At 46.8% G+C, this 12,344-nt stretch overlaps 2 protein-coding genes across 4 annotated transcripts; both read left to right on the top strand.

The window, feature by feature from the left end:
- The first annotated feature begins 422 nt into the window (after nt 1-422).
- LOC4336877 (putative protein Brevis radix-like 3) lies at nt 423-8,162 on the top strand. Of its 2 annotated transcripts, none has more exons than XM_015779062.3 (7): nt 423-829; nt 1,107-1,254; nt 2,871-3,084; nt 6,317-6,774; nt 6,893-7,037; nt 7,162-7,619; nt 7,783-8,162. In XM_015779062.3, exons 3-7 carry the CDS (start codon nt 2,980-2,982, stop codon nt 7,859-7,861), a joined length of 1,245 nt encoding a protein of 414 aa, XP_015634548.1. In that variant the 5' UTR covers nt 423-829; nt 1,107-1,254; nt 2,871-2,979; the 3' UTR covers nt 7,862-8,162. The 2 variants fall into 2 exon arrangements, with proteins under 2 accessions (XP_015634548.1, XP_066166223.1); XM_066310126.1 differs by having other exon boundaries at nt 6,184-6,774.
- A 430-nt stretch (nt 8,163-8,592) lies between these two features.
- LOC4336876 (uncharacterized) lies at nt 8,593-11,256 on the top strand. Of its 2 annotated transcripts, none has more exons than XM_015778144.3 (5): nt 8,593-8,936; nt 9,352-9,482; nt 9,980-10,105; nt 10,290-10,417; nt 10,671-11,256. In XM_015778144.3, exons 1-5 carry the CDS (start codon nt 8,708-8,710, stop codon nt 10,984-10,986), a joined length of 930 nt encoding a protein of 309 aa, XP_015633630.1. In that variant the 5' UTR covers nt 8,593-8,707; the 3' UTR covers nt 10,987-11,256. The 2 variants fall into 2 exon arrangements, with proteins under 2 accessions (XP_015633630.1, XP_066166218.1); XM_066310121.1 differs by having other exon boundaries at nt 10,290-10,537.
- The last annotated feature ends 1,088 nt before the right edge of the window (nt 11,257-12,344 follow it).

Below are 12,344 nucleotides of genomic sequence, written 5' to 3'. Positions count from 1 at the left end.
GAGTCTCACCCAGGGTCCCCGGCCGAACCGGCAAAAGGGGACCAGCGCGGTCTCCCGGTGAGGAGCCCCACGCTCCGTCAGTCGCTATGGGCTACTCGCCTATTGGGCTTGCAAGCACACGCTGACGTACTTTGCGCCATCAAGATCGGACGGTCCTCGATCATGACAAAGCCCCGTCAGCATATGCATCACATCGCACGGTCCTGATCGCGCCACGGCAGCACGTTCGTCATCGCCACGGTCCGTGCCGGGGCCCGGGCCTTCGCGGGCCCCGCAGCGAATCACCGTAGGTGGGGCCCAGCCCAGGACCAGGGAGATGACCACACGCCGCGCAGGATCGGACGGCCGCGATCTCGCGGGGACCGCCGCGTGTCCCGTGGGGGAGGGACTATATATGGGCCGGAAACGAGACGGCTTGCACTGCCTGTGCACTCGGCGCCCTCTCGTCGTATATGGGGGAAGGATCCGACGGCCCAGCGCGACGCCCGCAGTGTTCTCTCCCTCCCCACCTCGATCTCTCTCTCTCGCTTCGTGGCTCTTCTCTCCTGCGACTGCGAGAGGAATCTCCCACTCAGTCCCAGATTGTTTCTGTGCGGCGACAGCGTCGCTGCGTAGCTTCTGATATCTTTGCCGCCGCTGTGTTTGGCGCCATTGACGCAGCCGCATCCACTCCTCGACCAGACAAGGGAGGCCTTTCTCTCTGTGCTATCTCCAAAGGCTTCTGAGTCGATTCAGAGGCAGAGCTCGAAACCGAAAGGGCGGCGAAGGTGAAGCCGACCGGCGGGCTGCAAATTGCGCTCGTTCGCTCACCGGCGACGTGGAGGAGAAGGTAATGGTGGTGACGGCGACGCACGCAACCAGCTTGCTTGATGCTTCGTCTTATCTTTGCTTTGCTTTTTTTTTGTGTGTGTGTGTGTTGAGTTACACTTTTTCTATGTTTTGTTTTCTCGTCTTGCATGCCGTTTCTTACCCTGTTCTGTTCACCAGAAAGTCAAAGTCCGTTTATCTTGGTGTCAAAAATAAAAGGCCGTTTCTCCTTGCATCCCGCTCTCGCTTCTAGGCGTATACATATTTATTTTGGCACATTTTTGTCTGCATCATTTCAGGCGCCGGAGAGAGAGGAAGAGGAGGCGGAGCAACCCGGTCAGCGCGCGCGTAGGTGGTTTGGGTACGCACACTGTTTACACGGCGAGCAAACTCGGAGGAGAGAGAGAGCTGTGGCTAACGTAGCTATCTGGGGGCCGTCAGTTACCTGTAAGCATCATCTCATCACTCTCACTGTGCCTCTCATTTCTCTCTCCCTCTACAGCAACATTAATTAATTACTAGCTGATACTACTACTGTACAAAAGAAATTACTACCACCGGCCAAAAGAAAACACACACAATACCGTGTTTAAGGTTATCACGTCGTGTTTCTATTAAAAAAGCGCAAAAGATAATCAGCAAAAACCCTACCGGGCTCCACAATGCAGTCACTCGATAGCCGGTCGCTTTAGCCGGGGCCCATATTTTTCTCGGTAGGGATGGAGCAGGAGGAAAAAAAAAATAAAGTCCAGGCAGTACGTTGATCTGGGGGAGGGCGTGGGGCCCCAGCTGCAGTGACTGTAGCTGATACACATCTGAGCGGCTCCCTGCCTCGTCCACCGAGCTACTGCTGTTGGTGTCGTTTGGAGTCTTCCCCATACGCCCCTGCCTACCTCGCGTGGGTAGCTGCGCCTCATCTGCATGAACACTGTGCACAACACATACACAAACGGGCGGAGCTAGCTAGCCATAGCACACTGGTGGTTAATAAATTTCCATGTGCGCGTAAACATCAGAAGCTTCCCTGCCGCAATGTAGCTGACCGTATTTTACTACTACAACCTGCTTTTCAGTTTTGATTTACTAGTAGTATATGTGTGTGTGTCATGTGGCATGGCGATTAAAGAATCTCTGTGCCTGTGCCCGTCGATCGATCTGCTTTGCCCCGCGTAGCGTTTCTTCCACTGTGTTAGAGCAGCCTGCGAATGCATGCCATGCATGCAGGAGTAGCTGTGAACGACTGTGATGCTGCCATTGGCATGGGTCTTGCTTGCTTTGTTATGCTGGTGCTATACTTTTTTGTCGCTGCAGGCTCCAGTGCTCCACTGCACCAGCTAGCCAGCCAGCTTGCCCCGTTTTGACGCCGGTGGCGAATTGAAGCTCCAGAGACCAGAGTCCCTAGCTATAGCTATCTCTCGTACATACGCATGCTTGCATTGCTCTCTGTTGCTCAACGAGCCGGAAGGACAGCTCCTCCGACGCACACGCATGCGCACGTGTGCGTGGTCACGGACCGGCCGGATAGCTCTGTGCTCGCATAGTGTACCGGATGTCGTGTTCGCGTGCTTACATGTGAGATGCAAGGATGGCATGGCACGTCTGGTCCAAATGGTGTGTGGTACTAGAATGGCGTCACACACCGGCTTGGAAACCGCTTTACGTTATTACAGTACATTGTAGATTGTGGCTATGGCTAGAGGATACTAGACTGATAGTGTCACTGTTGATACTTGATAGGAGTACGTACTTTCGGCGTGTATTTATTTTGGTCGTACATACGTGTGCGTGGATACACGAAATCTCGCACTCGTTTAATTATCATGGAAATGTGTACTATACATGTACTAAGTGTACTATTGCCATGCGAACAACGACAAAGTTTGACCATCTCATGGATAGACATTCTATCACATGCATGCATGCAACTGTAGCCGTGGGCTGTAGTGTCTACATGACGGCATGTCTGATCAAACTTGATCTTTCGTTACAGCGGCTTCAATTCTGATAGATAGCCGTACTGTGGTAGTACTATATATGTAACGCTAATGCACACACTTTTGCAGTTCGATACACAAGGTGAGATTGTGGGGGGAGCGATTGACTACTGATTGATCCGTCTCGTCGTCGTCGATCGAGGAGAGGGAGGCAGATAGGGAGAGGGGGTCAGAGAAGATGCTGGCATGCATCGCGTGCTCCTCCAAGGAAGGCGGGGAGGACGGGTCCCGTGGCGCGGCCACGCCTCACGGCAGAGATGCCGTCAAGTCCCTCACCTCACAGGTACCCGTCTGTCCCTTCTTCTTCTTCGTCTTGATCTAAACTTCTTCTCGTACATGCTACTCCTGGATCGAATTTACACCTGCTACTTTGCCATCAGTACTGCAGTATATAGAGTGTACTACTACATGCTACTAGCTCTGTCTGTATGAGGAAGAGATAGTAGTAGCAGCAGTTAATAGACGAGGGGGAGACCAGGGGTGGCAGCCAAGATGGACGACCACTGAGACTGTACAGTAGTATACCACTAGTGCTCTGTCTCTGCTTACCCATGTCACAAAAAAGAGAGAGAGAGAGAGAGAGAGAGTACAGTACTCTACTTACCAGCAATGCCCAGGAATTGCCCAAGCATGGCCGATCTGGGACCGTATGCGCTGTGTTGCAACCTTGCAACTGAATTGAATTCGTTCGTCCGATTGGTTAGGTCACCCGCAGATCGATCAGCCGGTGTACGTTGGCAAAGAGTCCAAAGTCACGGTGGTTGAAAACTGACGAAGTAATGTGCGTGTGATAGAGACAAACTACTAGCAAAGCGTCCGTCGCCATTTCCTGGTACGGTGGCCGTGTACGTACTAGGTACTATTAAACGAGCAAGTTTCTGTAGCCATGACTGCCATTTATTTTGGCCCTTAGCCCCTTTACGGAATCATAGGATTACTAGTTCCGCCGCCCCACGCAATGCAGACACAGACGCAATCAATTGAGTACCTATACTCAGGTCATCTAACTCTCGATCGTCCTATGCAAACATACTCCAAAATGCTTTTAATTTCTAGCCGTACCTTCTCACAAGTTACAATGGATTGATATTGTTCATTTCTGCATATACAAGTATGCAACTTTATGACATTTTACGTTTTAAGAAAAGCCATTTTTAGTACTGATCATAGGCAATTAAACTAGTTTGGTATGTTGTCAGAGGTAGTACAAATCAACGAGCAGAGATCAGCATGATGTCCCTAGCTAAGACTATGTGTTTTCTCTGAAAAACCTATACCTACGTCGTCCAACTTTACAACAGTGATACAACTGCTGACTACAGTAGCTAGGAAATGTTGATGTTGAGCCATGCCCAAAAGTACGATGTGAATGACAGTGGTTCAATCGCCTCCCTTTAGCACTCAACGTCGATAAATTCTGGCGACATTCCTCGACAAAGCTGGTCAAGGGAGGATGAGTAGATGTGGTGGGAGAAAGAATTAAGGCCACTTTAATGTCTTTGCTGCTTGGATCCCCATCCCAGCCGGCCGGCCGGGCGCCACCACTCCTAAACTTTGGACAGTTTGCCACTTTGCCAACCACATCGTGGCTTGATTTTGTTCCCATGCTATGCACACACATTCCCCTTCTTTTCTCATTCGTTCATTCCCTTTGCCCTAAAGAGATGCCCATAAGGTAGATACAAAGTGCCCCTGTGGCTGCCTGCCTGATGGTTGGCTGGTGTCCACCCTTTTTCCCTTGTAGAAAGGCATGCTTTGGTGGTGTTTCTAAGGGGGTGTTTGGTTGAATACATGTCTTGGGTTGGCACGTCTCAAGGCCTATTCAGATTGTAATCAAATAAATCTTACTACCTCTGTTTTTTAATAGATGACGCCGTTGATTTTTTCTCACATGTTTGACTATTCGTCTTATTCAAAAATTTTATGCAAATATATAAGATATAAATCAAATTTAAAGTAATATGAGTGATAAAACAACTCATAACAAAATAAATTATAATTACGTAATTTTTTTGAATAAGACGAATGGTCAAACATGTAAGAAAAAGTTAATGGCGTCATCTATTAAAAAACGGAGGTGGTACTAAATTTTAGCATCGCTAAAATTTTAGCAAGTTGACAATATTGCCTTTGGCAAGATTTCTTATTTATTTATCAGAGTTTAGTAAGAAACTAAATGGATATATATATTTGACAGCTTTATAGAAAAAAGATACGATTTGAAATGGCATCAATATGAAACAAGCCCTTAAGCATGCCGTTGTTTCTTACAGAGAAGGAGCCAAGAATTTTAACCAATATAACTGTTCGATCTTCAAAATTCTCATGATATTTGAATGGATTTACAAAGGATTAATAAGGAGACAAAAACCAAAGGTTCAGGCCGTAATTGTCCTAGATTTATCTCCGCCCTAGTTTCTTAGGTGGTCTTTGGTTCGTTCGTTGTGTCAGATTATATTTCCAACCGCATAGTCCAACATCAAAATATTTGATTCCTTATCTACCTTGGTCATTGGTGTCGTCAGTATTCTGTTGACCATATGCCTTACCTAAGGTTAGGAATATGCCAAAGTTAGCCACGAACAAAACACAAAGTCTAAAACTAGGATCTGCCTTGCTTGCTGCAATGGAGATGGAATAAAGCCGGATACGAATCGGGCCACGGTGCATTGGCACGCGACGCGAGCTATACACTCACGGATTAATTAGGCCCAGCCTGGGCCCCTGCACCTGCCGGCCGCCGGCCGCGGGCCACGCAAACGCGCGCGCGGCTCGTCTCGCGTATGGCTCGCGTCTTGCATCTGCGGGCTCGCGTCTCGTGTCTTTTTAAGCGAGCGCGCACGGCGCACGCAACGCATCATGCGTGCATGCATGCCATCCATGCGGTGGAGGGGTCATGCTGCATGTGCTGCGATCGAGCGAGCCAGCGAGCGGCCGGGCCGCGCGCGCCTTTGCGCGCGACGAGCTGTCATTATCGCCCGCACCGGTTACTATGTTGCTTTGAGCTTAGGCTGCGATAGATATGCAGCCATGAGGCATGCATGCCACGGTTCCTTGATTCAGACAAAAGGGTAAAGATTTCCCTCCTGTGTCGTGTGCAGTGTCACTAGCCAGTTAGTGTGGTCCTTAATTTGTACCAAGTATATTTGTGTGTTACTACTAGTTTTTTTTTTTTTGTGACCTAGCTAGCAGCCAGTGGCCACTTTTGATTTAAACCTGTTTGTCATATGAGGTCATCGGTCAGCAGGCATCATTCTCGGTACTCTTCCCTAATTTAAAGGTCACACATATGGATACACATGTTTATGGATGTTCATGATTAAAAAACTATTTACTTTTGATCCAAGCAAGCTAAGTATTGACACATGTAAATGTATCACAGATATTATACGATGTGATAGCTACTTATGCCAGTAATTCCAGTGAGAGCTGATGCACATAACACTCGCGAAGTGACTCTCGCGTGACTGAGTGGTAGCTAACTAGGCTCCTACGATGCAATGTGTTGTCTCCAGCTCAAGGACATGGTGCTCAAGTTCTCCGGCTCCAACAAGCATCAGCACTACAAGGCGGCGACGGCCGGTAGCCCTTCGTTCAGGAGCAGGAGCTACCGCCGTCCGTACCCGGGCTTCATCGATGACTCCGCGTTCATGACGACGACCAGGCCTGGAGGTGAGGCCTACATGTACACGAGAGCGGCGCCGCCGCCGCCCGTCCGGGCCGCGTCGACGTCGATGGCGACATGGGACATGACCAGGAGCAAGAGCAACCGAGGGTGGCAGCAGGATGCCGGCAGGAGCCCCGGCGGCACGACGTGGATACAGAGCATCGAGGAGGAGGCCGGCGCCGACGACGTCACCGTCGTGGAGGATGCCGTGCCGAGGGAGTGGACGGCGCAGGTGGAGCCCGGCGTCCAGATCACCTTCGTCACGCTCCCCGGCGGTGGCAACGACCTCAAGCGCATCCGGTTCAGGTTCTGACACTGATCATATCTGCTCCATTTCCACGGTTGATTGTATTCTCTGCACGTATTGTGTGCGAGCGATTTGTCCAGAGTTAACTCTCACGCACGTGCGTATTGGTGTGTGTAGCCGAGAGATTTTTAACAAGTGGGAGGCGCAGCGTTGGTGGGGCGAGAACTACGACCGCATCGTCGAGCTGTACAACGTGCAGACGTTCAGCGGCCGGCAGCAAGGCGTGTCCACTCCCACGTCCTCCGTCGACGACTCTATTCTGGTCGGTACTACGCCCTTCAAAGATTTCACGGGCATTCTATGCTACTTCGAAATCATCACGTTGTTTTCATCTGCATGATCAATAATGCAACTCACTGAAAAATCTGGACCGTGCATGAATGCAGAGAGAATCATCGTTCTGCTCCAGGGGCGGATCGACCCGGGAGAGTCCGGTCGTGACGCCGGCGACGTCGTCGTCGCTGGCCAAAGAGCCGATCGCAAGGAGCATGTCGTGCAAGGCGATGGCGGCTTCGGCGTCTAATTACGCCGCGGCGGCGGCTTCCACAAGAGCGGCGTGCTACCCATCGGTGGCAGTGCCCGACCCGTCCGACCACGTGTGGGCGCACCACTTCAACATGCTCAACTCCGCTGCGGCCGGCCCGTCCGCGGCGGGCGGCGGCGTCCCATCGTTGTACGACCCGTCGCGGGGGACCACCTCGTCCCGCGACGAGGCCTCCGTGTCCATCAGCAACGCGAGCGACATGGAGGCGACCGAGTGGATCGAGCAGGACGAGCCGGGCGTCTGCCTCACTATCCGCGAGCTCGGCGACGGCACCCGCGAGCTCCGCCGCATCCGGTTCAGGTATACACTAATCACGCACGGATAGCCAAAACATCTTAGGTTTACCATGTCACCAACACAAATCTTTCAAATCTAACCAGAATTTCATGTATATACTCGCCTAGGGACTACTTTCTGATTGATCCATGCTTAATCGTACTCAATTGATTCTCTGCTTCTGCAGCCGCGAGAGGTTTGGTGAGGACAGGGCGAAGGTTTGGTGGGAGCACAACAGAGACAGAATACAAGCACAGTATCTGTAACAAGGCATGCATCTATGCATGAGTCGAGCAGATCAAGAGAAAAAGGGAGATAGATTAGGGAGAGGTGATACCGCTGTTAGTTGCTGATCGGTTATCCTTGTTACAGTGCAAGGTAAAACAAAATAGTGAAAGTTGGTAGGGATAGGAGTGAAATGTATCTTTGATGCTGTGTCCCTCTTTGTGTAGACAACATATATAACGTGGTGATGTGTTCTCACCTGGTTGCTGCTTAAATTTTTCTTGTAACGCAAATCTTCATATTCGTTGGTTCAATTTATTCGTAAGCTTGTCAAATCCTTTACCGGATTTCTCCCTCCGTTCCTTTATACTCAGCTATGAAATCTGAGAGGAATTCTCTTTTACGTTGTCTAAACAAATGTCATAATGTCAGTCATTCGTTTTCATTTAAATCTGATCTTCATTTGGACTCCTTATCATTTTCCACTACATCTACCAACAAAATAGCGGGATTAAAAATCAAATTTTCATATTAAATCTCACTAACAATTCTCTCCTATAACCTCCCGATCTCCTTAGTCCAAGTTGCCAAACAAGCTGTACAATCCTCCACACAAAAATAAATTCCTGTGGGCCGTACATGGGCCACACTAATAAACGCCACGTCGGTAAAATTTGTACTAGTTTACTGCGCTGAAGGTCTCTACACGGCCACACGAGCGGCCCAAATTGTCTTAGCCCAAGAAAAACCACAACCGCTTGCGCCCAATTCCACCCACCCACCCTCCGAGTCCGACCCGACTCCACGTGCACTACCTTCCCCATCGCCGGAGTCCGGCGACCCCGCCGCTTGCCGGCCCCTCGACCGATGGATCGGCCGTCCACGTGATGGATCCCTCGCAGGAAGAGCCCGCGCCACAGGTCGCCGCGGCCGAAGGGGCGGAGCCGAGACGGCGGCGGCCGGGGGCCGCGGTCCGCGGCGCCCTCGGGGTGGCCGCCCCCTTCGCGGCGTCATTCCTCTTCTCCTTCGTCGTCGGGCTCGCGGGTCTCGTCCTTGGTGGTCTCTCCTCCACCGCGTCCGTCTCCATGCCTTCCACCTGCCGGATCCTTTCCACCGGTCAGTGGCCGTTCCTGTCTCTTCAGTCCTTTCCTGATTTAGTTCTATCGTTACAGTTCTAGAGCTAACTGATTTGTGCACGGACAGCACAGTTCTTGAATTATGACGAGGATAAGCTATCTAGGCTGTATGAGAGAAGAGTTTAATGCGAATCTAAGCTCCATTCCGTTCTGTGATGTACATTTTAGCATGCTTCTTACAAATGTAATAGTTATTGTGACATGTTGCTGACTTACTATTCTAGAAACTTAGTTGTACTATTGTAGAGTGTTCATTGGCTATTGGTTTCTAGTATACTGGAGTTAGTGTTCTTGAATACTAATGTTTATGGATTATCTTTTTTTCTGTCTAGACCAACTTGAGTTGAATATGTGTGGACTGATCTAGCTTTGATGTGATTGTCGGCACATTTCAGGTGTTGATCTTAGGTCATCAAAAGTTTGTGAGCTCGGACTGTTGAACTATAGAGCTAAGCATGTATTTTACCCCTCGAGTAATAGAAAATTTCGATGCCATGATGACTACTATTGGGCTTCAGTCTTTGAGGTGAGAAATTGTGGTGTTATTTTTTTTAAAAAAATATAATTTACTTTGTCATTGGCATATCTATAAGCACTTGATTGATGAAATGTTTCATTTGCCTGCTGCTTTTCTGCCACTCTGCTTGCACAACAATGCTTTAGAGTCTAACGTTAACTGTTACTAGTATGACTAATGAGGCTGATATCATGTTCAATGCCTCTAGATTTAACTTTATATGTTTTTAACTGATGCTTACAAATTATAGGTAATAGCTCAACTCCCAGTTATTGACAAACAGTTATAGCTTTTTTCTAGTTCTTAGTAGTTTATGCATAAATTAATTTGCAAAGACAACTTCCTTAGATTTGCATCGACTTGCAGCGTTGCACAGCCTGCTTATTACTGTCTGTCCATCGTTTAGCTTAGTATCAATATTTTTTTATCACCTTTTCAATTATTTATTACATATTTTAATAGATATTTTTATTTATTCAATTTGTTCTGCTTTTATGTTGCTGTAGGTTGAATACACAGAATATTTTTCTGGTCAGACATCTTATGCGGTGGCAGAGGCCCCAAAGGAGGCTCTTCCGCTGAATTGCCGGCCTGACTTTGGTGTTGCATGGTCAACAACATTGAAGTTCAAGGTAGTGTACTACTTAGCATCTTGTTCTCTGCTAGATGTAATATTTACCGATGCTTTTGTAGTTAAAATTTCCTCGTGGTTTTGGGGATCTTTAGGAATATTCATGCCTTTTACTCATTTCATGTTTAGTTGGAGGCACTAGTTCCTTTTCGACATTTCCTTTTCATCACCATTTTTTCATGTAGGTAAATGAATCGTATAGTTGCAGATACACATTGGGAAGTAGCAAGGCTGATATTTATTCAGATAGGCTGTTCAATTGCACCAGCGAAGAACCTTCAACAATTGAGATGCTCAAGAGGATATTTGTATTGTACGTATATTCGCTTCATTCCCATATATGGACTGCATCAACATTGCATGTTGTTTTATCAACATTAGCTCCATCAGATGATGATAACCCAGATCTGCTTAATCTGCAGACTGCAGAATGGTGAATACTTGGAAGTTGGAACTAAATATCTTCCTTTTCAGACACATAATTTGCTTGCATATCTGCATTATTTATTTACAATGTTTTTGTTCTTCTGATGCTCATTGTATCTCCAATATGTCGGATTATGAAGGTTATCGAAGTCCTATATGTTGGAGGATTTCAATTCCATTGGAATGCTTGGATACGTAATGGCAGGGGTTGTGGCTGGTATTTTGAGTGCCTTACTCATCACTATCTTACTCAGAAGTCTCCGAGGACTAGTCCTTGCAGTTGTTGGGTCCAGTGTAAGCAAGCATAGCATCAGAGTGTTTGCCTGTCGGCTTAAGCGTGCCTGCCTTCTTGTAGCATATGTATCCGTTGTTGGCTGGATTACTTTGCAGTACAGCAAAATGATTGGATTGAAAGAACTTCTGTTAGATTATGAAATCATGGAGAGATTCTTGTAAACTATAGACGCTTGCGGCACTGTATATGATATCAGCCGATTCTGGTCCTTGAGGGAAGAAAATTTTCTTTATTTACATGTGTGCAGCCAGAAATGCTGCTGCCTTAACCATGCCGCGTGTTGCGGAGTATGAGGTCCCTTTTTGGGCTTAAAACTTAAAAGTCCTTTGAGCCGTCGAATCCTTTTTGTGGAGAAGCAATGGCTAGTAAGTTGTAACCTCTATCCAGTTCATATACTGGTAGTTTACAAGCGGGATTGATTGTTCCACTTAGATATTTTTTTCAGCTAATATTCTAAAAACTTTCCACACTTTACTGGGTTAATCATCATCATGTAATCCTGAGTTTAAATGGAACAATTATCTGCATTGAAATTAGTTAGAGCAGGTACAATAGCAGGCTATAAGCCAGCTGTAAACATATTTTAAGGAGATAAATAAGGAGAGAAGAGCAGCGGGCTACATATTTGTAGTCAGCTGTAGTACGGACTCTAAGACGCAGTGTGTATATGACAGGTGGGACCATGTATTAATAGTATAGTATGTAACTATTGTATAAATGAGTTATTAGATTGACTATAGATGAATTGGAGCTAGTAGTTGGCTATACTATTAATCTTGCTCTTATCGATGCACAGGTAATAGTTGAACTAACTGCACCTATAATACCTTGTTCTTCTAGACTTGCTCGAAATTTAGGACTATCTTCAATTAAAAGTATGGTGTAACACCTTTTATGCAATAGTACTCCGTCGACCGAAAAAATATGGAAGAATACAATTTTTAGCTAAAATTTATCATAGTTTAATACGCCGAATTGACGGCCTAGTAAATCTATATCCCTTTAAAAGAAAAGAAATTAGAAATAAAGTAGTGATGGTAATAGTGAATTTGCTACTTCACCTACTGCATTGAAATTTTTGCAAGTTAACTCCTGAACTTTTTAATATTAAAAAGATCGAATCTAAATGGGTAGCTCCTAAAAAAAATAAAAGTAGGATGAATATTCTCTATAGCAAAAAGTGAAAGTACATTAATACATTATTTTATCTGTAGCGAGCATGGACATTTAGATGGTTTCTAAAAATTATATAGTATTTTGTGTTTATCATGATTTTTTCTTAGGAAAACAACGCTTACTACACGTACTATTTTCAGAATGGGCTTTCTTTATAGAAGAAAAATAATCCATCCTTTCGGAGGATCGGTTGTGGTCGTTAGCAGGCATTGCTTCCTTTAGGGATTTGTTGAAAGTGTAGCGTGGCTTTGCCCTCTCCCGCTGATTGGAGTAGCGTTACCTGTCGTACGAGTTATATTTTTCTTCCTTGGTTGTTTTTTTTCTCTCCTTGGTATAAGTTGGT

This window comes from Oryza sativa, chromosome 4 (assembly GCF_034140825.1).
Source record: "Oryza sativa Japonica Group chromosome 4, ASM3414082v1".
Lineage (NCBI taxonomy): Eukaryota > Viridiplantae > Streptophyta > Magnoliopsida > Poales > Poaceae > Oryza > Oryza sativa.
This window is presented reverse-complemented; position numbering and strand designations above follow the sequence as displayed.

Coding starts and splice junctions, on each gene's coding strand:
- LOC4336877 (XM_015779062.3), top strand. CDS start 2,980: ATGCTGGCATGCATCGCGTGCTCCTCCAAGGAAGGCGGGGAGGACGGG. Junction 3,085..6,316: donor TCAAGTCCCTCACCTCACAG/GTACCCGTCTGT, acceptor TGTTGTCTCCAG/CTCAAGGACATGGTGCTCAA. Junction 7,038..7,161: donor CCGTCGACGACTCTATTCTG/GTCGGTACTACG, acceptor GCATGAATGCAG/AGAGAATCATCGTTCTGCTC.
- LOC4336876 (XM_066310121.1), top strand. CDS start 8,708: ATGGATCCCTCGCAGGAAGAGCCCGCGCCACAGGTCGCCGCGGCCGAA. Junction 8,937..9,351: donor CTGCCGGATCCTTTCCACCG/GTCAGTGGCCGT, acceptor GGCACATTTCAG/GTGTTGATCTTAGGTCATCA. Junction 9,483..9,979: donor ATTGGGCTTCAGTCTTTGAG/GTGAGAAATTGT, acceptor ATGTTGCTGTAG/GTTGAATACACAGAATATTT.